The 27,435-nt window shown below is 40.2% G+C and overlaps 2 protein-coding genes and 1 non-coding gene across 4 annotated transcripts in view; 1 reads left to right on the top strand and 2 right to left on the bottom strand.

Moving 5' to 3' along the window:
• Positions 1-9,208, bottom strand: part of TOX (thymocyte selection associated high mobility group box) — a 310,511-nt gene extending 301,303 nt beyond the window's left edge. Inside the window, exon 1 of one of the 2 annotated variants that reach the window (XM_055286321.2) lies at positions 8,778-9,208. In XM_055286321.2, the coding sequence (XP_055142296.1) occupies positions 8,778-8,879 (102 nt within the window). In that variant the 5' untranslated portion in view covers positions 8,880-9,208. The remainder of the gene's footprint in view (positions 1-8,777) is intronic. The other variant, XM_055286322.2, reaches the window with a different exon arrangement.
• On the top strand, positions 9,193-11,030 carry LOC134737080 (mitogen-activated protein kinase 7-like). The gene is made up of 4 exons (XM_063642406.1): positions 9,193-9,274; positions 9,433-9,982; positions 10,247-10,315; positions 10,592-11,030. The coding sequence occupies exons 1-4, from the start codon at positions 9,193-9,195 to the stop codon at positions 10,599-10,601; spliced, it is 711 nt and encodes a 236-aa protein (XP_063498476.1). The 3' UTR covers positions 10,602-11,030.
• A 15,941-nt stretch (positions 11,031-26,971) lies between these two features.
• Positions 26,972-27,099, bottom strand: LOC129487084 (small nucleolar RNA SNORA51). Its single transcript, XR_008659209.1, has one exon. It is a non-coding gene; the product is annotated as a small nucleolar RNA SNORA51 (small nucleolar RNA).
• Between the last annotated feature and the right edge of the window lie 336 nt (positions 27,100-27,435).

Here is a 27,435-nt window from a genome sequence, read left to right as displayed (position 1 = left end):
CTGAGAGTCCATTATGAACAGTCTTTTATGCCCTGGCAGGAAGTCATTAACATAAAATAAATCATTAGCTTTGATATTAAGCTGCTACTATCTGCAGGTTTCTGTGATTAATGTTCATGACTGCATCTGCCAAATGATAAAATACACTTTTTGTTGAAAGGTTATCCTGCCTCTTTATTATTAACATTTCTCTTAATACAATTGTTACTGGCATTTTAGGCTGAGGCATATTGGTATAGAAAGGAAGCACCGGTGTTTTTCAATGGTATGAAAACACCAATGCGTATAACGCTTTACCCATCATTTTTTAAATTAACCATTTAATTGAGTTAACAGACTTAAGGAAATCAGGCAGTGCTCAGATACTCTTTCAATGTAATTGCACTGTCTTTAGGCCCAGTTGGCCCATTCGTTAATTAATCTTGCACATTATATTTCGCATCTCTGACCCATGTATCAGACGAAGGTATAGAGAGGTAAACTTGCTTCCCTGAAGTCAGGAACAAGAGGGCATTTCCCTCTTTCGCAGTTATTCTCCACTTTTATCTTATCTTCTTACAGTGCAAAACAGACAACAGCCCTCATAATAGCATCTCTCTTAGGTGCATTGACTCTTAATGTGGAGAGGGAAAAAGAGGCCCCCCGAGGGGCCTATCAATATCTGAGGGAGGGAGATTACACACTGTACCTGCAGAGACCCCATTTTCCCAATTCACCTTTGATTCTCCAGAAAGGTTATCTCTTTGACTCTCTTCCTGAAAGAACCACTAGTCTACAACTTTTCAAAACACTTTTATTCCACTAGGGCAGCAGAAATGGAAGAAATGGGCTGAGAATGCAGTATTTTGCTAAATTCTTTGAATTTTTGAACATCTTTCACCACAAGATTTCAAATAATCTACCTACTTAATTCTCATAAGTCTTCTTTGATACAAATATAAAGTAGTTTCTCTACTGGATATATGGAAGACTGGAACACAGATGGATTAAAGGTTTTAGTGTCAGAACTTTTACCAGACACAGAACAAAGTCAGGCTTCTCAAGAGAATGGGAAACAGAGTGGGAGGGAATCACATCCTCTTACGGTTAGGTTTATTTTGCCTAGGGAGTAAGTCAACATAGACTTAACGGCACTTGGTTTTTATCTCAAATATTCAACATAATGGAGTCTTTCCCTGAGAAGAGCCTATGGTTTTCCTCAAAAAGACCTGGTTCTGTAGTCTTACTAGGATATAACATGTCTGTTTAAAGCCCTAAGATTCTAAACAGCATCTTCTCCTGTGAAATATTGCTGAGTATCTTAAAAGGGAGTGGTAACCAGGCATTCCCAGTAGTCATGATGTTTTTCTTTTGTTGCTGCTGTTATACACACTGAGGAAGTCTGCCATTTAGGGTAAATCTTCATGCATTTATGGCCAGAAATGTTCCAGAACCATGAGAAACACAAACACACACACACACATGCAAATACACATGCACACACAAATCCACCCCGACACATCCATACACATGCACATACCCATACACACACCAATGTCTCTAGCTCGGTAACCCCACCCCCAAAGTGGCATCAAAGACTTCAATCAAAAGGCATTGTAGCCAAAAGCTAGTATCATCACTACTGTGGACCAGACAAATAACCTGTAAGACCACATGGCACCCAAAATGCATTCTATTTTCTTGGCCACTGGCAAAGCTTCTTATCAACCAACCATGGCCTCTTTTAATTAGGAGTCCTTTCCAGACAGTTTCATAAAAGCACATAATTCAGGAATGAAAAACGATAAATACTTGGCTAAAGCAGAACCATTTAAATCTCCCAAGCAAAAAACAAACAGAAAAAAGCATTAATAGTGACCCTGGTTTCATGACCTTTGATATTATAAATATATATCAGTGACGATTTTTGTCATGAGTAACATGGAAATCTGAAAATAGCTTTTAAAATTTAACTTTAAAATTTTTATCAAGTGAGGCAAACTTGCCATAGATCAAACTAAAGAAGTGTGGGAAATAGTGATACCTCCTATCAGGAAAGAGCAAGGAGTTTCTGGAATTACCCTCCCTTCTCGTCTTTTCTGCTGCACCATCAACATCCAAGCACTGAGCAATATAATGTTCCCATTTTCAAAATGAATGCTGTAGGGAGAAACATGTTATAACCAGGAAAAGCTCATTCAGGTTAATGTGAATTCCATGTCTCAAAGTATTATGGAAGAACTGCTATAATTAACAGTCTGTTGGCACTTCCATTATAAACCACATTTCTAAGCAGTTTATAACTCAACTGTTTTTAATGAGAAATTGCTCTTTGGGATGAAACTTGGCTCAAATTCATTAGGGCAGATGTAAGCAGTATCATCTTGGCACTGTAGTTTCCTAGTGGACAGCTCATTTAACACAATTCGTTATCAATCAGGGGAGACCAGCCTCTCTAGTTCTGAAAAGTGCACGTTCAAAGAAAAAGATTAATTGAAAATACATCAATAACTCTGAGGTGGAAGTAAATGAAAAGGAAAAAAGCATGTCTAAAATTGTTAAAATTAATACCTTGGGTAAACATGCAATTTAAACAAATAAGGGAGCATTCCAGCTTCTAAGATGCCTCAAACAGAAGCTTCTTGAGGGCAAGAACTACAGTTAGCATCATGAGAGCCACAGTGTCTAATAACTATGATGTGCTACAATCTTGTTTTCTGATAAAAGTATGAATTTTATATTCTTGTATTTGGATGCACACAATATGTTTTATTCTAAACAACAAGTGATCATATTTTTACAATGTAATTGTTAATAGCATACAATCAACTCATGATAATTACATTTCATTTTTATTGACATGTAAGATAACTAACCTACCTATGACTTCTCAGAAATCTTGAGATTCACACTCATAGCTAAAACGTAGGGTGGTAAGTGATCTAAATTTGATTAACTGATTCAGTTCTACATGGCCAAACATTCCCGTTCTAGTTATCTATGTATATTCTGATGAGAATACATCCACATGCTAACCCCTGTTACTTACCTCAAGTGTAACCCAACCTAATTTACTGTATTCCAACTGAAGATCACAGTCCCATCTTCATACTATTTTGGAATCTAAACATAGCCTTCTCACTGAGGAAGGATGTTTAAGGGGCTTATCTCTGAGTTCTAAATACACCGCATAAAATGGGAGGGGGCGTGGAAGGGACACTGTGATAGCTTAGAAATATCAGTCGTAGTTATTTTTCCTCTCAGCATCATATGGAGGTTGTCTTACTCTAGTACAATATTGTATAACTCCACATCACCCATTCAGGTGGGGGGATGGGGAAAGGAAAACAGCATAATTTGGGATTTCAAAAAGCAGATATAAGCCTGAGGGCTGGTAGATCCCAAACAGAAGATGGAATCAAGTTGCTGCAGGAATGGATATGTTCGCATAATTATGGTGGTGATGAAGGAAGGTGAGCTGAAGAGGGAGCCAGGCAGCCGAGGCAACCACAATGGTGATTAGCATCCCGTGGAGAAGAGAGTTCAGATTAGAAGTACAGACCTCCCAGGTTCAAATTAAGACTGGGGAGGAGAGTAGCAAAAGCAAGGGTGGTCCCAGGAGTTGGAGTGGCTGGGAAATGGGTAACTGGGAAGGAGATGGAGAGGTGGGACGTGGGAGGCACTGGGCATACTGGTAGACCTGCGACTGAAGGTTGACTTTAAAACAGAATAGGAAGAATCATCGGTATTTGAGAGACACCCCCAGGGTCTTTTCAAGTTTCTAATGTCCTAGCAAAAGTTTAGAAAGCATTATAATAAATCACCCTTCAAGCCAAATAAAATCACTGCGCTCCCCACTACCTTCGTCATTTTCTAGGCTAACCCTCTTGAATGGAGCCCATCACAAAAAACGTATGACCACTAGAAATAGTCTCACACACCAAAACCAACATTTGAGAACCAGGTTGGTACCCAGGAAACCACCCCTAAAACTGGAAATTTCCCTACTTCTTCCTGTTCCACTGTTCTTAATTCCCTTGCAATCACATCATTTAAACAAAACCCACAATAATCATTCAATTAGATATTTACATATTAGTTTAGTTTTTGTAACTAAGCAACGTATCAAAATTCTCCTTAATATCATTTACTCACTTTTAAAATATATGATAAACTGTGAGAATACTAAACTACCTATGAAATGTTAAAAATAACATCAGATCCCTCTATAGCTCATACCTATAACTTTGTTTGCATAGACATTTAAAATTGAATTTGCAATACTGAAATACCCCACACAGTCAAGATAGCTCCATTTGAAACTTTTCTATAATATCTGATTTAGTGGCCAAAAAACCATGATTGCTTGGTTTATGCTCTTTCTTACATAGGCATTTATTTAAAACATATTTAACAACCTCAAAACTTCTGAAAAGTGCCAGCTGATAAAACTCCCAGGGGAATTTTAATTATATATATGTGATGTATGAATTATCAACTATGAATTTCCCAAAGTCCTAGAAGTTATGGAGGTGGATGAAGAACTAATCAAGCATGATGCTCTAAACTGCTTATAACCCTCCCTTCTTTCCCCTCTTTCTTCCCATACTCCTCCTTGATCTACTCCTCCTCCCATCTCTTCCTTTTTTTTACATTTACTGTTCAAAATAGGAATAATGACTCCTTCTTAATGTGCTTACAATTCCTGTATTTTTGATGTGATGAGTATTGTCACATTAAAGTATAATACATAATACATTCTAAATAGGAAAATAAGCTCAAAGGAGATTTTGCAGAGACTGTAATGAATCTTGTTATTTTTAAAAGTTATCAAATGTCTAATGTTTGCCCTGACATTTTCAAGCAGAGTTCATCACAAATGGGTTCTTCCTTGTGCGTTTTTACGAAAAAGAACATGTACACTGTCCTTCCTCATTTCAATGATAAAAGCTGAATATTCCAATGCCCATTATTCTTCACTCTGTATATCACCAGCATGAAGCATGGGTTTGTGTTTTGGACTTCCCTGTTTCTAAATCAACCAAAGAAAGATTCAGGACATGATTCCATAAAGGCAACCACTGAGAACAGTGAAGCCCATTATTTCTCCTCCCACTGCAGGCCGAGGTCACCATCCCTGTCATTAGCCATGTCATAACATAATTGTATTACTGCTCCTTATGTGGGCAGATACTGAGCAATAACTGAACACATCACATCGTTGTAAAAATGAAAAAGTACCACTTCTTTGTCCCTATCTTAGCATAAAACCAGTGAAAACAATCTTTGGAAATGACGCTGCACTAAGAAACTGAAAAGAACTGTTATTACTCTGTAGGTATATATTTAAACTGATGATCTGACATCTTTAACTAGAATAGAAAATAAGACTATATCACTACAGAACTCCAATTGTAAGCTCATTTAATCTAATTTATTTTGGTAACATTCAGCTCAATGAAGGGATACAATGTTACTTAAAATAGTCTAATTAGATGAAACTCCACTATGGTACTCATCTTTCAATGTCTGAAATATAACCATGCATTAGGCTGCAAGAGGTGAATACTGTTAACTCCAGCCTCCATGTGTCTGTCCAGTCTATGAGCTACACTGCTATTTCCAACACTGACCTATATACAGCAACACGCCATCCGTTCTGGCTGTTTGTATAAGAGATGCCTCACACACTTGCCTTAACCAACATCATTCGCATTGTTCCCACAATGGGCTATGTGAAAATGGAGGCCACTTTGCATAGTGATATGTTCATAACGCATATTAGTCTTACAATAGAGCAATACTAGATTAAACCGTTTCCAAAAATGCCTCCTCCAGAGTTTATTAACTGAAAAATGTAAGTAGTGTTTTGGCAATCTATAGAGCAGCAGTGCCGGAAAGTGTCAGCAGAGTAAAACAATCACATTTTAGTTTAGAAAGCTTCAGGAAGAGAATATTCATTTTCTGCATTAGAGTCTCTTCTGACATTGAAAAAAATGTCACTGGGAAACTGTAGCTACAGTTGTAGGATTCTAAAGCACAGATAAGATACCGGTTCCGCTGGGATTTAGCACACCAACTTTAAATAAGCAAAGTGTTGACAGGTTTAAAATAAAGATAATTAGTAATTTATGATCTTATCACCCTATTAAAAACAAATCACCTGACAAACTGACTGCTATTTGTAATAAACTACATATTCATTATGCCTCCGAAGGAAGCAAGATTTACTTTGCAGTATTGTTCTTTTGGGGATGTCTCATCCAACTTGTTTTAATAAATGTAGGCACAGATTTCTTACTTCACCTTTTCCAAACTTCTGTCCTTCTTCCGTTTCCCTGCAAATCCACTCATGTCATTGCAAAAACAAATGCTAGTTGGCTGCATTATACACAACTACAATTGCGGAGCTGGACAGAAATTTTGTACCAATGCTAATCATGGTGGAGTGAAAAAACTCAAGTGCCTGGGATTTGTGAGGCCTAGAAAACTATCCAGTACATTTAATATAATCAGGGACCAGTGACAAATATATTTGATGGACTGCTACACAGAGACGGGCCAGAGATGTCCCTGGAGAAACATTTCCATGAAGTCTTCTTCTACTATTAGAAACATGTCTTATGACTTTGCATTTTAAAAAATCTATTATTCTCTGGATAAGTTAAATAGAAGACTCGCAACTAGTCTATAGAAAGGGTGCCTAATTTGCATTTAAAAAGAACAGTTTGCTTCTTATACACGGGGTGACTTAAAAGGAACTTCAATGAGCTAGTAAAGAAATTCTGAATACTTTCTAAATTAATTTATTCAATTCACAGCACAACCCACTAAAATTATTTAAAGCACTTAATTGGAAAATGATTTAATATATTGAAGTAATTCCTGATTTTCCAAAGCATTTAACTTTTAAATTAAATCTGACCCTACTTATCACAAGAACGAGGAGTGAAATGTATATCCAAGTCATTAACTTCTTTTTGGGGCCTAAAATCACTGATAAACTTAATAAGATTTGTACAGTCTCATTGCCAAAATAGTTCTGAGCTTTTGGTTCCGGTAAGTAGTGGAATACGTCTTTACTCTCCAAGATAGGGCTGCAACTTTATTATTTTTTATCAGCAGTAGTATTGGTGTCATAAGCAAAATAAAACGTAACACAATACTTGAGTGTACAGACAAAACAGATTTTAGACTAAAAGAACTATGTCACCAGCAAATAATGAAACTTCATCACATAAACTCCTCTGCGCTTGCCAAAGTTCCCCGTACCTTTCAACTTGCCCCTAGCTGAAGGGCTCCCTGTACAATGGAAGCCCTCTGCCTTGCTCAAGACTGGATGTCCCTCTTTTCTAACTTGCCTAAACACCGTCGGCACACAGCACAGTCCTTTGAGTGGATCTTACACTGGACACAGCATCGAGGAGCTTCTCCACGGGGAAGTGTGTGTGTGAGAGCCTGCCTGTGTGTCAACACTGTCCAAGACTCGGAACTGCGACTCAGTCGCGTGGTGGGGAGTCCAGGGGCTGAGAAGGCAGCGCACTAAATATCTCTGTATCAGGTAAAAAAGCCGTTTGGTGATCACTCGCCACGAGGCATATGTTGGGAGTCTCAACGATTTTTCCCTTGGAATACACCGAGGGTCGTCATGGATGTGCCTGCAGGGGCTGGGAGTATCAGGCGGATTTATCACCAAACGAGAGCTGGGCGTCTAAAAGGCCCGCCCAGCGTTTTAGAGAACTCAATTCTCTCTACCGGCATTCATCCAACGGGACTGCATACACAGGTCCAACTAGCCCTAGGCGTGGGCAGTCGTGCCCCTGCGACCACTCTGGGGGACCAGTCCCTACGTGTCCTCCCTCTCGGGGATGAGAGAGTTCGAGAAGCCGGGAGAGTAACCCCCTCCCTCGTACCCCCTGACTGTCCTATAGGTGGACCCAGCCGAACTCCGCAGCAGCCCAGGCCAGCGCCCCACCTCCGGGTCACCGGCATGATCCGCCTCTCCCCGGGCCCCCGCGGCCCTGGCACCCGAGGTCAGCGGGCCGTGGGTACAGCTCAGCCGCGGACGCTGCTCTGCGAGTGCGGGAGCTTTGGACTTGAACGCGACGTGCTCGCCCGGCTCCCAACAAACTTGCAATTTCCGCGCGCACCCCTAAAACAGGAGCTGTTCCCCAAACCTTGACCCAACTACCCCGCTGTGCTCTGGCCCGCGGACCTGTGTCCGAACCCGGGCTCGGCTGCCGGAACCGCTTTGGGAAAACAAAAGAGTTGTGGGGCAGTATTCCCTGTGGGGGGCAGGGGCGCCTCCCGGGTCCCTGCACCCCGACTCCTGGCTGCTCCCCTGGCAACTAATCCGGAGAAGGGAAGTGGTGCCACGAGCCCCCACTGCCCGGGAGAGGGAGGGAGAGAGAAGGGGGAACTGGGAAATAAACTGAATTCTCTTACTCTGCCTCCGTTCCTGGACCCCAGACACACCCCCAAAGTATTCCACGGTTTTCTCTTATTATTTTTTTAAACGCCCCCCGGCAAACCTAGGCAGGGATCCTTAGTCGCGAACAGCAGGAAGGAAAGAATCCGAGCAAATCGTGTCACTTTCCGCACAATCGCGGTGTTTGGCAAGCCCCCGAGCTACTCCACAATATTTACTACCCAAGCGCACGCAGGCTGCAGCGGGCTGCGAGCCGAGCGCGCCCGGGACCGGCCTCCGCCAAGCCGGCCCCGCCGCGGCCCGGCCACCGCCGCCCCCCTCCCGGGATCAAGCAGCAAGAACACGGTGGAAACAAAAGCAGAGCGTTCACCTTGTTGCAATAGTAGGGGTCCAGGCAGGGAGAAGGTCCCAGACAGGGAGCGTCGGGCGCAGCGGCGGGCTGGGCTGGAGGTGGATAAAATCTTACGTCCATTTCACTCTCACATCAAGCAACTCCTTTTCTTTTTCCTTTTTTAAAAAAAGTGTTCAGCAAAACAAGCTTAGACGGAACAGAGTGAGGTGTCTGGGCTCAGGAGTAAAAGAAACACCTTCCTTCCCTCACATCCGTTTGTGGTTTGTTTAAGAAGAAGAGGAAAAAAAAAAAAAAAAAAAGAGGGGGGAAAAGCGCTCAACTCTCCCCCAAGCCGCGGCGCGCACCCGTCGGCGCCGAGCGCGCAGCCTGCTCCACCGCCGCCTCTCGGTCCCGCCGCCGCCGCTGCCGCCGCCGCCGCCGGGCAGGTAACTTCATGCGCTCATTGTCCCCCCGCCCGCCCCCCCATCCCCGCCTCCCGCGCCCCTCGCAGCCCGGCACACGCGCTCGGGCTCTAGGTACTGGGCGTTTTATTGGAGACTCTGAGTTGTTCTGCTTATAGTTTATTTTCTCCACCTTGGAGGCCCGGGATGTGGGGGGTGGGGGGTTGGGGCGGGGATCCAGAGGGGACAGGGCGGGAGGGGGGCGAGCGTCCCGGGCCGGGCGGGGTAGGGAGCGCGGCCGGACGCGGGCTCCTCACGGCCCAATGGCTGCTGTTCGGAGCCGGAGGCCGGGGACCGGAGAAAGGAGGAGCGGAGGAGAAGGAGGAGAGCACGGCCCGGCTGGGACAGAAGCGGTGGGACCCTGGGAGGCCTCCGCTGTGCCTGTGCCCGTGCCGCGCTCCTCGGGGCCAGCGCGTCGCACACAAAGGGGCTGCCTAGCCAGAGCCACCAGCGGCCTCAGGGCACCGTGGGGAGCGCGCAGCGAGGGGGCGCTGTGGCGCACCCCGCCCCGCAGCCCCGCAGCCCCGCCCCCGTCTCTCCCCGGCCCCACCCCACTCCCACCGCCCCCTCCGCGGCCGTCCCCACCCCTATCTCCGCGACCCCCACACTCCTCCTCGGCTATTCCCCAACCCTGTCACTGTGCTCCCCTCCCTACTCCCGGGCCGTAGTGGAGGTGACTTTCCTGCGCAGCGCCGATCCTGGGGGCGGAGAACCCACAGGGAGTGCGACCCCTTTGCACGCTGTGAGTGGGCAACTGTCCGAGGGACTCGAGCAGATCGAAGGGTGAGGACCCGCTCGCCTGGGGGTGGACGGCCTGGAAAAGCCGCCTCTCTTTGGTTTCTCTCTCCCGCCTGCAGCCCGCACCCCTCCGAGATTCGTGCCCCACTGGACGGTTTGCGAAGGCTGAGGCTGCTTTGCGGACTCACAAAAGACCACAGGAGTGATTCGAAGTGTAAATAGGGAAACAATCATCAGCACACAATCCGGCTGAAGGGATAACACATGAGTTTGCTTGTTGCCCTTCATGGGATTCTTCTCTTTTTATAGCTGGACGCCCTACAGGGCTCTTGGCAGTCCACGAAAGTCCTGGAGTCGGCCTCGCCATTTCTCCGGTCGGTGAGTGGCAGGAGGAAATCGCCAATCATGTTTTCCCGCTTTGCCTCCCCAACTCGAAAACTTGCAACTTGCCGTGTCCTGGAGGTTGGGAGAATTTGGGGTCTCTTGGCTGCTGTCCAACAGCAGTGTTCTCGGTGGAAGGTCCAAGTAGGAGTGGGCGACATTTACCTCCATCTCATGAGGGAGCAGCCCTGCACACTAGGGCCCAAAACTGCAAAGGAGCTTGGAGGTTCTTCATCCGTTCCACTTGTTTTGCTACTCCCCACACCCTTCTAGGACATGTTGATTGCCAACTGCTCTGCGCAACTTTCCCATAGCTGTCTCTTCCGTGCATTTCGGAGCACCAGGCAAATACAAGCAGAGAGACCTGGAAAAAAAAAATTGTGAAGACAATATTAATGATAAAATTAACATGGCTGAGTGAATTGTCAATGCAAGTTCCTTTACTAACTCTTTGTTAAGTTTTGCTTTGTACTCCTTACATCCTCTTTCTCTTAAGCCATTGTTTTAATTTCTTCTCGTTATCATTTTTAAAAGTAACAGAAATACAGCTTTCTTCCTACCTTCACGATTGACATGGTGGAGATTGGGTTGCAAAGAGGAAGCAGTAAGAAAAAATAATTATTCTATACATTCACAAGTCCTTTAAGGCACAAAATAAAAGTAAGAAATAGAAAATATGTCCTTTCTCCTAATAAAGGTCTTTATAATAAAATTTAAATGAAGTTTTGTGTTTCATAACAGCTTTCCAAATACTGTTATAGATACTAAAATGTGCCTATATGTATTTCCTTCCACAATAATAATAGTAATAATAAACTTTTCAGGTCCAAATTAAACATTTCTCAGCTTAAATTTCTATCCTCAATCCAACATTTATTATATCAAAACTTGATTTTTAAAAATAAAACTTTCTTGAGAAATTAAACATTTCTCAGCTTAAATTTCTATCCTCAATCCAACATTTATTATATCAAAACTTGATTTTTAAAAATAAAACTTTCTTGGAATTCATCATTGATGTCTGTTTGATGGCCTTGTGAACATCAGGAAGATGAAATGAAATGGTTCAAGACTGGAACAATACCATTATCTGCATCTTGACACCTGGGAGATAATGATATCTCCTGCTTTGCTCTACAGACCTACCAGTTTTCTCTGCTTTAAGGGAAAATCCAAATGCATGAGACCTGTGCATTCCTCTACATAATCAAGAGTCTGGTTTCTTCCATCGGAGTGTATGGAGTCAAAGTGGTATTCTGTACATGGCATGGTTTGATAGGTGGGACTATGAGCTACTGGGGGAAAAAGTTCTTACTTCTAGCCACTTATACAAAGAGAGGCCATCTTAGTGTAATCTGAAAAAGTGCTCACTTTATAATGCTGTATCCAAGGCCCATCAAAAGCTAAATGAGTGTATTTCTACTAAAAGTTGGGGAAAGTTGAATATCTAAACCTCTGAGCAAATCTTCTTAATTTAGAAAATAAAATAGTAGAGCATCATTGTAATACCTTTCAGTTTCCTGGACATTCAACTCCACATCATGGATAAATAAAATAGTTGTCCATTCACTCATTCATTTATACATTAATCAACAGACAGTGTGGTGAAAAACACTAATGCTATGTATTATTTATAGGTTTAAAATACAAAAACAAATTACTTAAAATGGTTCCTGCTCTAGATGTAGTCTTTCAGAGTAGTATTTTCCAACCTAGTCTGGTCAGTGAAGTCATCTTAGCAGTTTCAAAAAATACTCATGCCAGAGCCCCACCCAGATAGATTCTGATTCAGTTCTTTTCGGGTAGGGCCTGAGCACAGGAATTTTTAAAAGCTCTGCAGTGGCTTTAATTTTCAGAAAAGATTGAGAACTACTGGACTAAAAGGAAAGATAAGGTAGTCTAGAAGGAAACAGTCCTTAACAAAGGAAATGTTAAAAGTATGAAATTATAGTAAATAGGCTGGATTGTCATTTTGTGTTGATCCCCATAAGAGGACACTGAGGATCACCACTCCCAAAACCTCATCACCTACACTGCCTTTGAGAGATGGAGTTGGCAATTTGCCCATTTACTCTCAGTAAACTTGCATGACTTGTAAAGGTCCAGGTTACAGTTTATTCATCTGACCTAGGAACTATTTGTACTCTAGTTACCAGAAAATGAGTGCCTGTAAATAAAACATCTCTTTACTAGTGCTGATGTAATGCTATCAGTACCTACTTGTGAAATGCCTACTATATCATGGACCTGGTCCTAATTTCTTTACATTGAATTTTGCTGTCTTATTTAATTTTTCAGATTACTTTGGAAAGCCTCATCAGTAATTACAAACCACACGGAGCATTTGATTTTGTTCCCTCAACATTGTCCATCTTCATTTTAATTATAGTTTCACAAATTGTTATGTCTTCAAATTTATACTTGTTTTCAGTGACCACATTTTATGTCTACTGATTCTTTGTATTATGTAGGTTAAGTCCTAAATCTTGCAGTAATGTCTCCAAATCACATACAGAATGCATTACTTTGGGGAAAATAGCTTTTAGACAGTTAATCCTATCTGTGATTTACAAGAGTCTTATAAAAATTATTCAACAAACCATGGTACTTCCTGGCAGGCATTCTTTGCTAGATTTTGGAGTTAGTTTTTCTTCAAAGATTGAAGCCCTCTATAGATGCACATGAGAATGAAATGTCATATAGAAGGGTTGATTTTGAAATGCCAGATATTAAAACTAAAATCAAAGCCTGCCATATTGTATAACTAAATTAATATTTAGCCCTTCACTGGCCTTTCTTACTTACAGGCTAGTTTTCCAGTGACAGGTGATGTCGCAATATTTCTAGGGAAAAGAAAGCCTCATTCTTTTAAAATACCATTCATTTTATATCTCATATGGCCCACCTAGGATTTTAAGCCCTCCTTAGACATGTGTATACCCAATGAGGTTACAGGGTGAAGTAGCTGTTTGTTTCCTTAGAATCTAGCCAATCCTGAGTGCTACACATTTTAAATTCAAAAGGAAATCATTAATGGTTTTGATGGGAAATGTTTACATGTTCTCAATTTACCAGTTAGTATTTACTGTTGTCCAGAGTTATTTAACATTTTTCTAAGGTAATTTAAATGTAAAATGGAATGATATGCAATAAGTAATATCTTTCAATGGAAGAACGCAGAGTACTGAAGTTTATTTCCTGGGGACACTAGTGAGAAATGACTAGATTGTAAGTCTTTCAACCAGAAAATAAAGGATTTCAGAATGATGAGGAAAGTTTGAGGGAAATGATACAGGTCCACAGATAGCTCACATGGTACTAAATGACTCATAACATGCAGTATTTTTTACATAATTTGGGAAGTGTGCCATGCTTGTACATTTCACCATTGAGTGTGGTACAGTACTTTGATCTTCAACAATACACAACATTTGTGACATAATAGCTATAATAGGACTATTCAGCTATTTTACACGGCAATAATCCAGTCCTCTCTCATCAGGATAAACTATGAGGACAAATCCTTTCAAAATCAGAATTAGTTCCTTGTAGAAGAGTGAGGCTACAATTATCCCTTAAATAGGAGCAGCTGCAACATGGTATCGGCCTGGAGCATGGCAGTGAAGTGTTTTTCCAATGCAATTAAATGGATTTTTTAATGCAAACTAATATTCTATAAAAAGTCAATTGGTAGGGGAGTAAGTGTGGAATTGCTGAGATGAAAGAAACAATCATTTTGCTTACCTGAGTTAATATTCCTGCCTTAGTAAATGATATTTTGGTAAGAATGGATAATCAAGGCTCATATTTTCCTGTGAAGTGGGGCCCAAAAGAAAACCAGAGTAATACAAAGGAAAGATAATTCTGGTTTATTTGTACACTCTACATCTTATTTTGAAATGGATTCACAGCCATATTTTGATACTGTTTTTCAAAATGGTATGATGAGTGAACAGCAACATTTCAATTTAAACAGCAAAGGTAATACTGTGGTGGAAAAATATAGAGAGCTCACAGGACCTACATTAGTAAGTGCCCACATCCAGAATGAGACAAAGAGGAATGGGAACTTAAATTTCTTACACAGAGATGATTAAAGGATCAGAAAATAAGACCTTTAAGAAAGATTAAAGGACCTGTTTAGGGAGAACAATACTGAGAGGCAATGTAACGTCTTCAAATCATATATATCCGGAGCTCTTTCACAAGCAACAGGGAAAGAACACCTGCACTGAAGATATGACATGAGGAATTGGATTTTAATACTAGAACATGGAGGACTAAGCCCGCACGAAAAGAATTTTTCCTAGTGTAAGCTTAAATGTATTGCCAAAGGAGAGGTGTCGGCTCTCAGTAGGACTGATTTAAAAATCTCTGCAACCAAAGTTTGTGAATTCACCTGCACATCCACTGACACCCTTCTTGAGTATGCTTTCCTTATATAAGGTCGAGTGGGCTGATAGTTTGAACTTAGTTCTGATTATCTAAAAGACATGTACTCAAATTTTGGATAACGTATAGGGAAGTTCAGCCAGATGTGAGCTAAATAATCTCTTACAGTTATTTGAAGTCAATAAATGCTTGCCTTTATATTATGACTTGTTGATGAATATTTTCAAGGACTTTTGTTACACACAAAAATAACACATCTAATTTTGCAGGCAAAATTTAAGATATGACATAAAACTAAAAATCAAAATAATTAACACATTTTTAGAGTGTTATATTTGTAAAAGGATAGTCTCACATGATAGGGATGGTCTTTTAGGATGACCTCAGAGCCAAAGATAAAACAAAAGGAGTCCTCCTGCCTTACTATCATATATTTTAATGCATGGCATTCACTAAGTCAAAATTCACACATTTTTCAGACAAGAATTACCCTAGATTCCCAATCAGGCTGATGGCCGTTGCTGAATTCCGAATTCTCCTGTGAAATCTTCCAGGGTTGTGTGGGTAAATGTGACTCTGCACCCTCCCCCTACCCGATCTCCCCCAGGAATAGGTACTGTTTCCTTCCACTAAAAATCCACTTATGCTTGACCTTTACATAATGTGATTAGCTATCTACCCATGTATTGTTTTAATGTTTCCATTTTATTCCTAATGGCTTTTGAATATGCCTGTCTCTATTAATGTGTTTGATACTGATTATAGGTTCCTAGAGGAAAGGGGCAGAATCTCTTTGAACCTGACTTTGAATCTCTTCAATAGGATATGTGACCCCATGTATCATCAGTTCCTTAAATATTACTCTTTGCAAGAAGACGACTGCTTCTGAATTGTGTCTCTCCCAAATTCAATTCACCTGTTGAAGCTCCAACTCTGACGTGATGGTATCTGGAGATGGGACTTTGATAATTAGGTATAGACAAGATCATGAGGATGAGGCCACCAGGCTGGAATTAGTGCCCTATGTGAAAAGACACCAGAGAGATTGCTGTCTCCCTCCCTGACATGTGAAAACACAAAAGGTGGCTGTCTACAAGCCAGGAAGAGGGCCCACCCCAGAAACATGTGATGCTGACACCTTGATCTTAGATTTTCAGTCTCCAAGACTGTAGGAAAATAAATTCCTGTGACTTCCAGCCTCCAGGACTGTGAGAAAAATAAATTTGCCCAGTCTATGGTATTTTGTTATAACAGCCTAAGCTAAGACAACAACTTAGCAATCTTTTTCTTGGTCTCAGCCAGAGTTAATTTAGGATGCTACTGATGCAGATTCAAGGTGTAACAGTATATAATCACTTCCACTGCATTAAGACAGCTTAGGAAGAGTTACAGTAGTCTTATATTCTCTATGTTGCCTCATCTGTATTGTTATAATTCAATATCACCTTTAGTTAAAGAAACCATTATTAAGAGTCCTCTGTATGTCAGGTGCTGTGACTATCAATATATGTTAGTTGCTGTTGATCCTCCTTTTCTTCCCCTTCCCTTTTCCGCTCTTGGCTGCTTTACCCATTTATGTTTTCTGTGTCGCCTTTATACACATTTGTAATCTCTAGATTAGAAATTAGAGAATGAACAGAGAAAATAACACTTTAAGCCAAGAGAAGAGCATGAACCGAGTCGGAGAGGCTTCAAAAACAAAGAAAAGTTTGGGAACAACCAGATCAATTGAGTATTTGCTATAATTTTTAAGGTGTTGAGGTGGAAGTAGGAAAAGGACAGATGGAGGAGAACCATGAGAGGAGACGGAGGAGGTTCTGATCATTGCAATGTTGTCCTTCTAACTGAAGAGCTGGAACTCTCTGCTGGGGAGTCTTGAAGAGCTTTAATATAGGACCTAACTTTGGTTTATTTGGATTATAATATTTTATGAACAATGGGATTTTTCACACACTATTTTCATTACAGTAAGGATTCCATAAGCAATTGCAGGAACCACTTACTACAGAAAGAGAGCAGATATTACTTTTTCCAAAATTCTATAAATCTGTTTTAGAAGCTATTGAATGTAAATATACCTAGAAAAATATTAAATTGAGTATTGTTACCCTCTGTGATCTACCTATCTCTTTAGCTTCATATTTTTCCAGCCCCACAATCCCCTTCCTCTCAGCCCCAACCTTAGTATCTTAAAATATAGCAAACTACTTAAACAGGACCACGGCCCCTAAATTGCAACTCTAAATTCAAAAAGTTCTGAAAACTTAAAGTTGTGTCATGACACATTGGCAGCAAAACCTAGAGGCATCATCTAATCTGAACTGACAAAAGCCTCTTTAGAGTTTATTGATCCTACTCAATGTATGTTCATATGTATTATTGAAGAATATTACTGTCGCATTATGTGGTACTACCTCAAATCTCACATTAAATGTGGTTTATGTAATATTCTGTAAAACTTTTCAAAAGTTAAAAAAATGTTTATTTCAAAACACATTTTTCTGTAGGGTGTCAGATAAGAGATTATCTTATACTTGTAGTGAGCTAAACTCACTGTGACTTATTTCGAAACAGAGGAATAATTTGCCTACAATAAAACCACTGATATTAAATGTACAAATTTGATAAGTTTTAAGAAATGGATGCATTTGTGGATCACTGCTACAATGACAATGCAGGAAAAACTGCATCTTTTCACAAAGTTTTCCTGAACCCCTTTGCAGTCAATCCTCCCCTGGTCTTCAATCCCCAGAAACCATTGACCTGATTTTTGTCACTCTAGTTTTGTCTTTTCCAAAACGTTCTATAAATCTAATCATTCAATATATGAACTTTTATGTCTGGTTTCTTTTCCTTAGAATAATGTGTTTGAAATTCATCCATGTTGTCATATCCATCAGTAGTTTGCTCCTTTTTGTTACTAAGTAGTATTAGACTATCAGTATAACACAATGTTGTTTATTCATTCACTGGTTGAGGAGCATGTAGGCTCTTTCCTGTTTTAATTATTATGAATAAAGTAGCTATAAAAATCCAAGTACAAACACTTGTATGGACGTATGTTTCCATTTCTTTTGAGTAAATATCTAGCAATGTGACTGCTAGATTGTATGGTAAATGCATGTTAAATTTACAAGAAACTGCCAAGTTGATTTCAGAGGTGACTGTGCCATCTTTCATTCCCACTAAGAATGTATGAGAGTTTTGGTTGCTCCAAATCCTTGTCAACACTTGGCACTACCAGTTTTGTCAAGTTCAGGCATCCTAGTGGATGTATAATGACAGATCATTTAATATTAGGAAAAGTCTTTTAAAAACGTTTACCTTTTAAAAATTGGGTTGTTTGTCCACGTATTACTGAGTTATATAAGTTCTTAATATATTCAGGATGTGAGTTCTTTTTCAGAGCCTAGGGGGAGAAAGCTACTAGGGCTAGTAAATTAGTTAAAAGAGACTATAGAATATAAGGTCAGTATACAAAAATAATTACATTTCTGTATACTATGACAAACAATTAGATATTGAAAAATACATCATTTATAATATCAACAATATGAAACAGGAATAAATTCCACAGAATATATACAAGACTTGTGCACTAAAAATTACAAAACAATGCTGAAAGAAACTGAAGAAGACCAAGATAAACAGAGACATGCCGTGTTCATTGTATGGGGGCCTCAATATAATTAAGATGTCATTTTGCCCACAATGATCTATTGAGTCAATGAAATCTCAATAAAAATCTTAGGCCTTCTTGTTGAAAATTTAAAAAGTTTATTTTAAAAGTTTTTATGAAAATGCAAAGGACCAAAACACTTTGGAAAAGAATAAAGTTGGAAGACTTATACCATTTGATTTGAAGACTTACTCTAAAGCTACAATAAAGAAAACCACATGCTATTGATGTAAGGATTTATAGACCAATCAAACAGAAGTCTGGAAATAAACCCAAATATACATGGTCAATTGATTTTCAATAAAGATGCCAAGGTAATTCAATGGGAAAATGATAGTTTTTCAACGTATTCTGCTAGAACTATTGGATATCCATTTGCAAAGTAAACCCTTACTTCATTCCACATACAAAAATTAGCAGAGCACAGATCTGCATTTAAGCAAAAGCCACAAAATTAATAGAAGAAAATACAGGACCTGGGTTAGACAAAGCTTCCTTAGGACACAAAATGCAATTTATTAAATTGGATTGTAGAAAAATTAAGAACTTGCTTTTCAGAAGACACTGTTAATCAAATGAAAATTCATTCTACAGACTGAGAGAAAACATCTGACAAATGTCTTGTAATGCTCATGTTTGCAAAATTTCCCTGCCTGGTTTCTGTTATTTCTGTTATTTCCTTTACCTGGTGTGCCCTTTTCCCTGGTCTTGGCATGAAGAGCTCTTATTTCTCTTGGAGAATGGATAAACTTGGATATTAGATCATCATTTTGTTCAGGAAGGCTTCCCAGACCCTCCAACTCTTCATGTTCTAGGCTGCTCTTAACATCCATCAGACTGTACCTTTCTGATCAATTTGCATGTGTGTTTTCTATAATAAACAGTTAGTTCATTGAGGGAAAAGACAGTGTTGTTTATGCTTTCCTGGGTTCTTGGACTGAAGAGCACTCACCTTTTCCATATCCCTATCCCCCACCCTGTCCTCTCTCAACTAAAACAATTTTTAATACTGCCTCCCCTTCCAGATAAAGCTCTATATCCTTCCATCTTATTGCTGCTAAACTTGCTGAATTCATTCCCCATCTGTTCTTCTTCACTGCACCCATTTTTTCTTCAACCCACGGCAGTTTGCAGTTTGGTTTTCTGCTCCTGAACTACTTTCTGTTGAAACGGTTCTAAGACTTCCATTGAATTTCTAACTGCCAATTTCACTGAGCACTCTTTATTCCTCACCTTACTTGACTTTCTTGGAGCTTTATAAATTAGTTCCCTATTACATTGTGAAGGCTTTGAGCTGAGGGATCGTGCTTTATTTGTCTTGGTGGATAAACAGCTGGAGCACATCCATACGAAGAGAAAAAACAGGTAGAGAAAGCAGCATGACAAAAAAAAAAAAAAAAAAAAACAACAGAGAAATAAGAGAACTCCAGGGAGCAGGGAGTCATAGGGTACCTTCCGGGAGGGAATGGCAGACATTCATCTGTTCCCTCACTCAGTTAGCCATCCATTCAACAAACACTACTTGAGTGTTCACTTTATGCCAGACACAGTGTTAGACTTCAGGTCCACAAACTCTTTTCTATACCCTCTCCTGTATGACCATTTGCTTCCATAACTCCAACTCCAACTCATTTTCCAATCCCTCCTAACTTTATGTCTCTTTCCTATTTTCTGATACCAGGTACATATTTCCAACTGTCTACCATGTATATCTGGCTGTATCTCTGGAGACACTCAAACTCAGCATAGACACATGCATTTTTTCTATAAATTTATGAGGTACAAGTGCAATTGTGTTACATGCATAAATTGCATGCTGGTCAAGGACTTTAGAGTATTTACCACCTTAATAATGTACATTGTACCCGTTAGGCAATTTCTTATTTATTCCCTGGCAAATACAATTCTGATAAATATAATATGTGTATTAAGCATTTCCTCCTGGAATACATATCTCATTTAATAGTAATACTCAATACCCTGCCATGATAATTAACCATGGTTCCCATTTCTCGACTCTCAGCTGGACTATTGCTGGAGTCTCCCATGGGGTCTCCTTGAATATAATTCAGAATCTACGCACCTCCTATGACTGTCTAACTAAAAGACAACGTGAGCACACCATTGTCCTGCTTAAACATCTCCAACAACTTTCTGATACTCAAGCACCCCAAACCATTTGTTGTCCTGCAAATAGCCACATGTATTTGGCTTCCTTCCAAGCATCTGCTCTTACTGCCTCCTCTGTGTATGAAAAAAGTCCTCAATACCCTATATTCCTATAATGACTTTTATCACCTTCAAGACCCAGTCAAATATGACTGGCAAAGCCTTGCTAACCCCCCTCCCCCATACATACTGTGTATTCTTTCATTATGGTGTTGTAAAGATTTGCTTATAAGCTCTTCTTCCATTCTAGATTATCTAAATCTTCATTATACTCCTAACATCTGGAATAGAAATGAGTACAAAAACTAGTTTTGAAAAGGCAACTATTCTCTGATTTTGATGTGACCAGTTTCTATTAGGTGTTATTTGGGAATAGTGTCATATATTTTATGGTGAATTCAGTACTTTAAAAAAGATTTAGCCACTTCCTTAGCAGTAGTTTATCTCTCCCTCAGAGAAAACCAGAATGAGTTTTTAATAAAATGATTGAAAAGGTACACCAAATCTCCAATTTAATTATTTCAATCCCAGCAAAAAGGTCTTTCAGAGAGGCTGCCGCTTGGTAAAATGTGATAAAGTTTCAACACGTTCTTAAAAATTGTAAATTAATGTATAAACTTCCATTCAAAGTTTAATCTGCTATTTTCACATGTGAAAACTCATAAGGTTGCTTCCTATTGACTTAGTATTTTGCATCTAGAGTTTAAACTAGAATTTAATCTCTTTCTAGAAGCTTCCAGAGGCACTTTGTACTTATCAGTGAATGTTGCCCATTTTTACTGCTTTCAGAGTTAGGTAAGGACTCCACACCCAGTGTTCCAGATCCCAACTTAGATCTCTAGGCTTATTTCTCTCAAGTTTGTGTTTCTATTAAAGCAGATCACTTCGTATGATTTTAACACTCCTTGGATTTTTATGGCTTCTATGTGTTTGTTCAGGGGCAGTGCCCTGCCTGCCTGCCACTTCCTCCTGTCATCCTCTAGCCTGTCTTCCCATCTTAACTGCCATTGCCTTTCTGAAATCTCTCCAGCTCCAACCTGAGTTCTCACCTTTCTTATACACTGGAGTGTTTGCTGGTGATCCTTTGATGGGACTTCTCATATTTCACCCTGCCCTACAGTTATATATATATGAAAAATATATATAATATATACATTATATAACATATATAATTAACATATATATAATATGTGTGTGTGTGTGTGTGTATGTATATATATATATTTTCCCTTTCTTTCTTTTATTTTTAGAGGCAGGATCTCACTCTGTCACCTGGGCTGGAGTACAGTGGCTAGGTCATGGCTCACTGCACTTTGACCTTTTGGGCCCAAGCCATCCTCCCACCTCGGCCTTTCGAGAAGCTGAGACCACAGGTGTGCACCACCATGCCCAGCTATTTTTTTTTTTTTCATATTTTGTAGAGATGGGGGTTCTCCTTATGTTGCCCAGGCTGGTCTCGAACTCCTGGGTTCAAGGGATCCCACCTTGGCCTCCCAAAGTGCTGAAATTACAGGCATGAGTCACTGCACCCAGCTTCCTTTTTCAACTAGACAAAAAGTTTTACGGGAAGTATTACTATGTCCAGTTCATCTCTGAGGCTCCCACAGTGCCCAGAACAACTTGAAAATACCAAGTACTCAATAATTATTTGTTTAGTTGAGGTTAGTTAAAATAAATTCAAACAGCTTTCTCCTCACTACATGTTAACAAAATAATTATAACAAAGACATACATAATCACAATAAGCAGTTGAGCCAGGATTTGAATACAGACAGTTTACTGTGCTTTAAACTCTTGGACTTGGTTGCCTTGACAGCAGTTAGAATATGTGTTGCAAACTTGTTGGTCCAGCTATGGAGCTTCAATCTAATTGCAAAAATATAAAAAGTGTCCTGAAGAGACCTAACTTTTTCTCCCGGACAGTGTGTGAGAGAAAAAAAAAGTTTTTATTGAGACATTAGTTTCAAGGAGTAGGAACATATATAAGAGCATTCCTTTCATGAATTTATGATAACCTTATCATCTATTTTCTAGTTTAATTCAGGATGTATAGATACAAATTTATAAACATGTAGACATAGTCAAACTTACTATTTGCTATTAGAGTGAGTGTTCCCAGTTTGAAGACCTAGACAATTGCTCTGAAATCTACCCAACCTGAGCATAAATACAAGTTGTGCTTTTGGTCAGGCTTTGGGGAGAGAATCTGCCTTTCTAATCCTCAATTTCCTAATCTATAAGACAGGGATGCTATTAGGAGTGCAATGCATAACTTATGATAGGAAGATCCACAAGAGGCTCAAAGGTGGCGAGAATGTACTGTATTAAAAGCCAAAGATGTAGGATTTGAAATAAGCTTGGTTTGGCGATCAGATCCTTATTCTGGGCCTTTGGGCTTCAACAAGCAGGAGGAAGTAAGGGCATAGCAAAACATTCTTCAGTGTTGGGACTTGAAATCCATTAAGGGAGTGTGAAAATAATGTTAACTTCATTGGTCCCCATATAAAGTAACTACTTGTTCTAACTGGAAGCATTGTGTTTATTCATTTATAGAATATGAGAAAGAACTGAGTGAACCGATGATGTAGCAAAGAATTTTCCATTTGCATTTTGGGATATATCTGAACCTATTTGTAAGTGGTGTCTGGGGTTTTTCTGGAGGAAAGAAAGTAGAAAGTCTGTTTTACATTGTCCTTTAAAATTTTCCTGAATTATCTGTGATTTTTCCTTATGTGCAGATGAGTTTACTGTTTTTACCATTTGGTGTTTCCAGTCAACATGCTGATCTCCACCATCATCCTGATCAAGAACCCCCTTCCAGCTCCACATCTCTCTGTTAAGAATACCTTAAGTAGGTTTTTTACTTTACAAACCAGTGTACAGCTTCTTTTCTAAAATATTTTGAGAATTTGAGGTTTTGGAAAGATCCAGAGACTACAGATGAGAAACAACAATACTCATTGCCAAGTGATCAGACACAAAGAATTGCACAGAAATTGAAAAATACCAACCAGTTGACTGCTGCTTTGTGATGCTTCATGGGCTGCTCCAAGGCCAATGCACTAGCTCCCTGGCTGGCTGGAAGAATGTGGGCCTCCTGCTCCAGGAGGAGAATGATCTCAGACCCCATTCCACCAAACTTTTAGCAGGATAGTTTGCCCTTGTTTTGATTTATGGGTATTTTCCAATAAAGGTAGGTCTAAGATTTCATTTATCAGTATAATTAAATAAACTTGGAAGAATATATTCAGAAAAATATTTTTCTCCCTTTTTTAGATGGCTCTGTCTAGCTTTGCTCTGCTTATCTTGAAACTACCTCAATACAACCAACAATTTCTGCCAGGGAAGTAGAAAAACCATGCACACACTGTTGGCTAGTTGTGTGTGCTTTCTGGGTGGGAGAGGACAGTGTGGGATTAAAAGTCAGGCTCTGAGGTCCAACCTGGGTCTAAAAACAGGTTTTGCTACTGACCAGGCTTTGGGGAGTGAATCCATCTGGATGATTCTTAATTTCCTCATTATAAGACAAGGATAGCAGGCTGGCATGGTGGCTCATGCCTATAATCTCAGCACTTTGAGGGGCCAAGGCAGAAGGATTGCTTGAGCCCAGGAGATCAAGGCTAGCTTCAACATCATAGCAAGACTCTGTCTCTACCAAAAAAATAAAAATAAAACTAGCTGGACATGGTGGCATGTTCTTATAATCCCAGCTACTCAGGAGGCCAAGACAGGAGGATCAGTTGAGCCCAGGAGTTTCAGATTGCCGTGAGCTATGAGTGCACCACTGCACTCCAGCTTGGGCAATACAGTGACACCTTGTCTTAAAAAAAAAAAAAAAAAGATGTGGATGCTACGGATGCTATTAAGAGTGCAATGCATACCTTATGGTAGGGAGACCCATAAAGGCAAATAATTCTAGTATTATTGAGCACTAATACTAGGCACTGGTTTAAGCTCCTTAAATGTATTATCCTGGCTGGTCACAGTGGCTCATGCCTGTAATTCCAGCACTTTGGGAGGCCGAGGAGGGTGGATCACGAGGTCAGGAGTTTGAGACCAGCCTGACCAACATGATGAAACCCGTCTGTACTAAAAATACAAAAATTAGCCAGGCGTGGTGGCGCATGCCTATAATCCCAGCTATTCAGGAGGCTGAGGCAGGAGAATCATTTGAACCCGGGAGGCAGAGGTTGCAGTGAGCCAAGATCATGCCATTTCACTCCAGCATGGGCAATAGGGCGAGACTTTGTCTCAAAAAAAAAAAAAAAAAAGTATTATCCCATTACTCCATGAGGTGGACTCTATTATTTATCCCAGTTCCTTGGAGAACTTGGGGCACAGAAGTGGTTTAGTCCCACAGCAGTTAAGTGCTGGCAGTAATTCTAGCCCTGGCTGCTTCTGCAGGTGCCTGCTTCTCCACTATGCAAAGCTGCTTTTTCACAAGCACGGCTGAAGTGACTCAGGGTGATTTCAGAGCACACAGCAACATGTGCATGTAGTATGCTGAGTGCTTCTGAGTGATGTGACAAGGCCCAAGGAAGTCTAGCAGGATTGGTGAGGGCTGAGGTTCATCACCTACCTGGGTTAGGGTGTTTCCATTTGGGAGAAAGTGTGACCAAGAGGCCAGCCAGAATTGGGCTCCTGCCACCGTGCTGAGACTGCTCTGCTCTGAGCTTTTCTTGAAAGCTCAACTTTCCCTTTCCTCTTTGTCTAATATTTTTGCACCTCATCCCCCCACCATACTATCCATACACATCAGCAGTCAAATAAATAAAAGAATACTTCTGAGGCTGCCATTTAAGAGCCTGTGGGGCTGGGAGGCCTAATAAACATGTCTAGAATACTAGATATTTTTTTTGGCCGACTTCATGTTTCAAGATGCTCCATAACCTCTTCTTTATTTGTGAAGCCTTTCTTCACCTCTTTGCCTCAGATGTATTGTTTGTTCTTCTTTTATGATGTCTTCCATATGCATCCTTCTCAACCATCCAGGAGTGTATAATCTTCTTGAGAACAGGGATTCTTTTATTTTTATTTTTTTTTGAAACAGGGTCTCACTCTGTTATCCAGGATGAAGTGCAGTGCCTTGCCTCAATGATAGCTCATTACAGACTTGAATTCCTGAGATAAAGTGATCCTCCCACCTCAACCACCCAAGTAGCTGGAACTACAGATGTCCACCATGCCCAGCTAAATTTTTGTGTTTTATAGAGATGGGGTCTCACTATGTTGCCCAGGCTGGTCTTGAACTTCTGGGCTTAAGGATCTTCCTGCCTCACCCTCCTAAAGTGTTGGGATTGCAGGCATGAGCCATCACCACTGGCCTTAGAGAACAAGCATTTTGACTTTTGGATCACGGTATGACCTACAGCATACAGCTTATCATCTAAAAAGTAGAAGCTCATTATGAAATAGAAAAATGTGAAAATCAAACCATTCCGTAAACCAAGTCAAGTCAAAATACAAACAACAGATTGGGAGAAAACCTTTGCAACTTATTTAACAGTGTATTGTGATTCATAATATGTAAACAATTTCTTTAAATTGAAAAAATTATTTAAAAAATGGATAAATGACAGTTATTTCACCAAAGGTGAAGTGCAAATAAATGGTCAGTAACATGTGGGAAAATTCTAATACTCATTAGAAATTGAGAAAGTGTAAGTGAAATCACTGCCCCCCAAATTTTAAACATATAGGCAAAAACTTAAAAAAGATTTACTTCTAGAAAAGAAAGAAAAGAAAAGAAAAGAAAAAAGAAAAGAAATAAGGAGGGAGGAGAAACATTTATGTACAATAGGTAGTTGTGAAAGGGTGTGAAAGAGTTTGAAATCACATATTTTATGTGTAATTATGTGTAGTGTATTAGTCTGCTAGGGCTGACATAACAAAGTACCATTGATTTAGTGACTTTAACAACATAAATGTATTTTCTCACAGCTCTGGAGACCAAAAGTCTGATATCAAGGTGTCTGCAGTGCTGGTTTCCTCTCTCCTTGGCTGGTAGATGGCTTTCTTCTCTCTATGTCTTCACATGGTCTTCCCTCTATGCCTGTGTCCTAATCTGTTCTTAGAAAGACACCAGTTATATTGGATTAGGGCCCACACCAACAAACTCATTTTAATTTCTGTATCCCTTTAAAGATCTTGTTTCCAGATACGGTTATATTTTGAGGTAGTGGGGGTTAGAACTTCAACATATAAAGTTTGGGAAGACACAATTCAGCTCATAACATATACGGGTATACATAGATAAACACATACTTACTAAACAGGTAGGTGCATGTTACAGAAACAAACCAAGTAGGATAAACTCCAAATTGTGAGCAATGTTTATCTCTAGGGTTGGGATGGAATGGATAGAGAATATTTGATTCATTTTCCAATTTTAAAAGGTCTGGAATGATGGTCTTCCATATTTCCCTATTCACAATATAGACGAGGTGCAGGGCCTGGAGATGAAATGCATATGGGGTAGGTTTATTTCCTTCTCTTTCTACACAGTCAGTATAAGAACACAGCTGTGGTCGCGCGCAGTGGCTCACGCTTGTAATCCCAGCACTTTGGGAGGCCGAGGCGGGCGGATCACGAGGTCAGGAGATCGAGACCACGGTGAAACCCCGTCTCTACTAAAAATACAAAAAAATTAGCCAGGCGTGGTGGCGGGCGCCTGTAGTCCCAGCTACTAGGGAGGCTGAGGCAGGAGAATGGCTTGAACCCGGGAGGCGGAGCTTGCAGTGAGCCGAGATTGCGCCACTGCACTCCAGCCTGGGTGACAGAGCGAGATTCCGTCTCAGAAAAAAAAAAAAAAAAAAAGAACACAGCTGTGTTAAATACCAGGAGGCTGTTCTGGTATTACTATTTGTTCCTTGTTCCT

Source organism: Symphalangus syndactylus, chromosome 7 (genome assembly GCF_028878055.3).
Source record: "Symphalangus syndactylus isolate Jambi chromosome 7, NHGRI_mSymSyn1-v2.1_pri, whole genome shotgun sequence".
Taxonomy (NCBI): Eukaryota; Metazoa; Chordata; class Mammalia; order Primates; family Hylobatidae; genus Symphalangus; species Symphalangus syndactylus.
This window is presented reverse-complemented; position numbering and strand designations above follow the sequence as displayed.

Bases quoted from the DNA above. Each gene is read 5' to 3' on its own strand.
- LOC134737080 (XM_063642406.1), top strand. From the start codon at position 9,193: ATGCGCTCATTGTCCCCCCGCCCGCCCCCCCATCCCCGCCTCCCGCGC. The intron at 9,275-9,432 runs GTACTGGGCGTT...CGGGGTAGGGAG, and splicing joins CACACGCGCTCGGGCTCTAG to CGCGGCCGGACGCGGGCTCC. The intron at 9,983-10,246 runs GTGAGGACCCGC...CTCTTTTTATAG, and splicing joins GGACTCGAGCAGATCGAAGG to CTGGACGCCCTACAGGGCTC.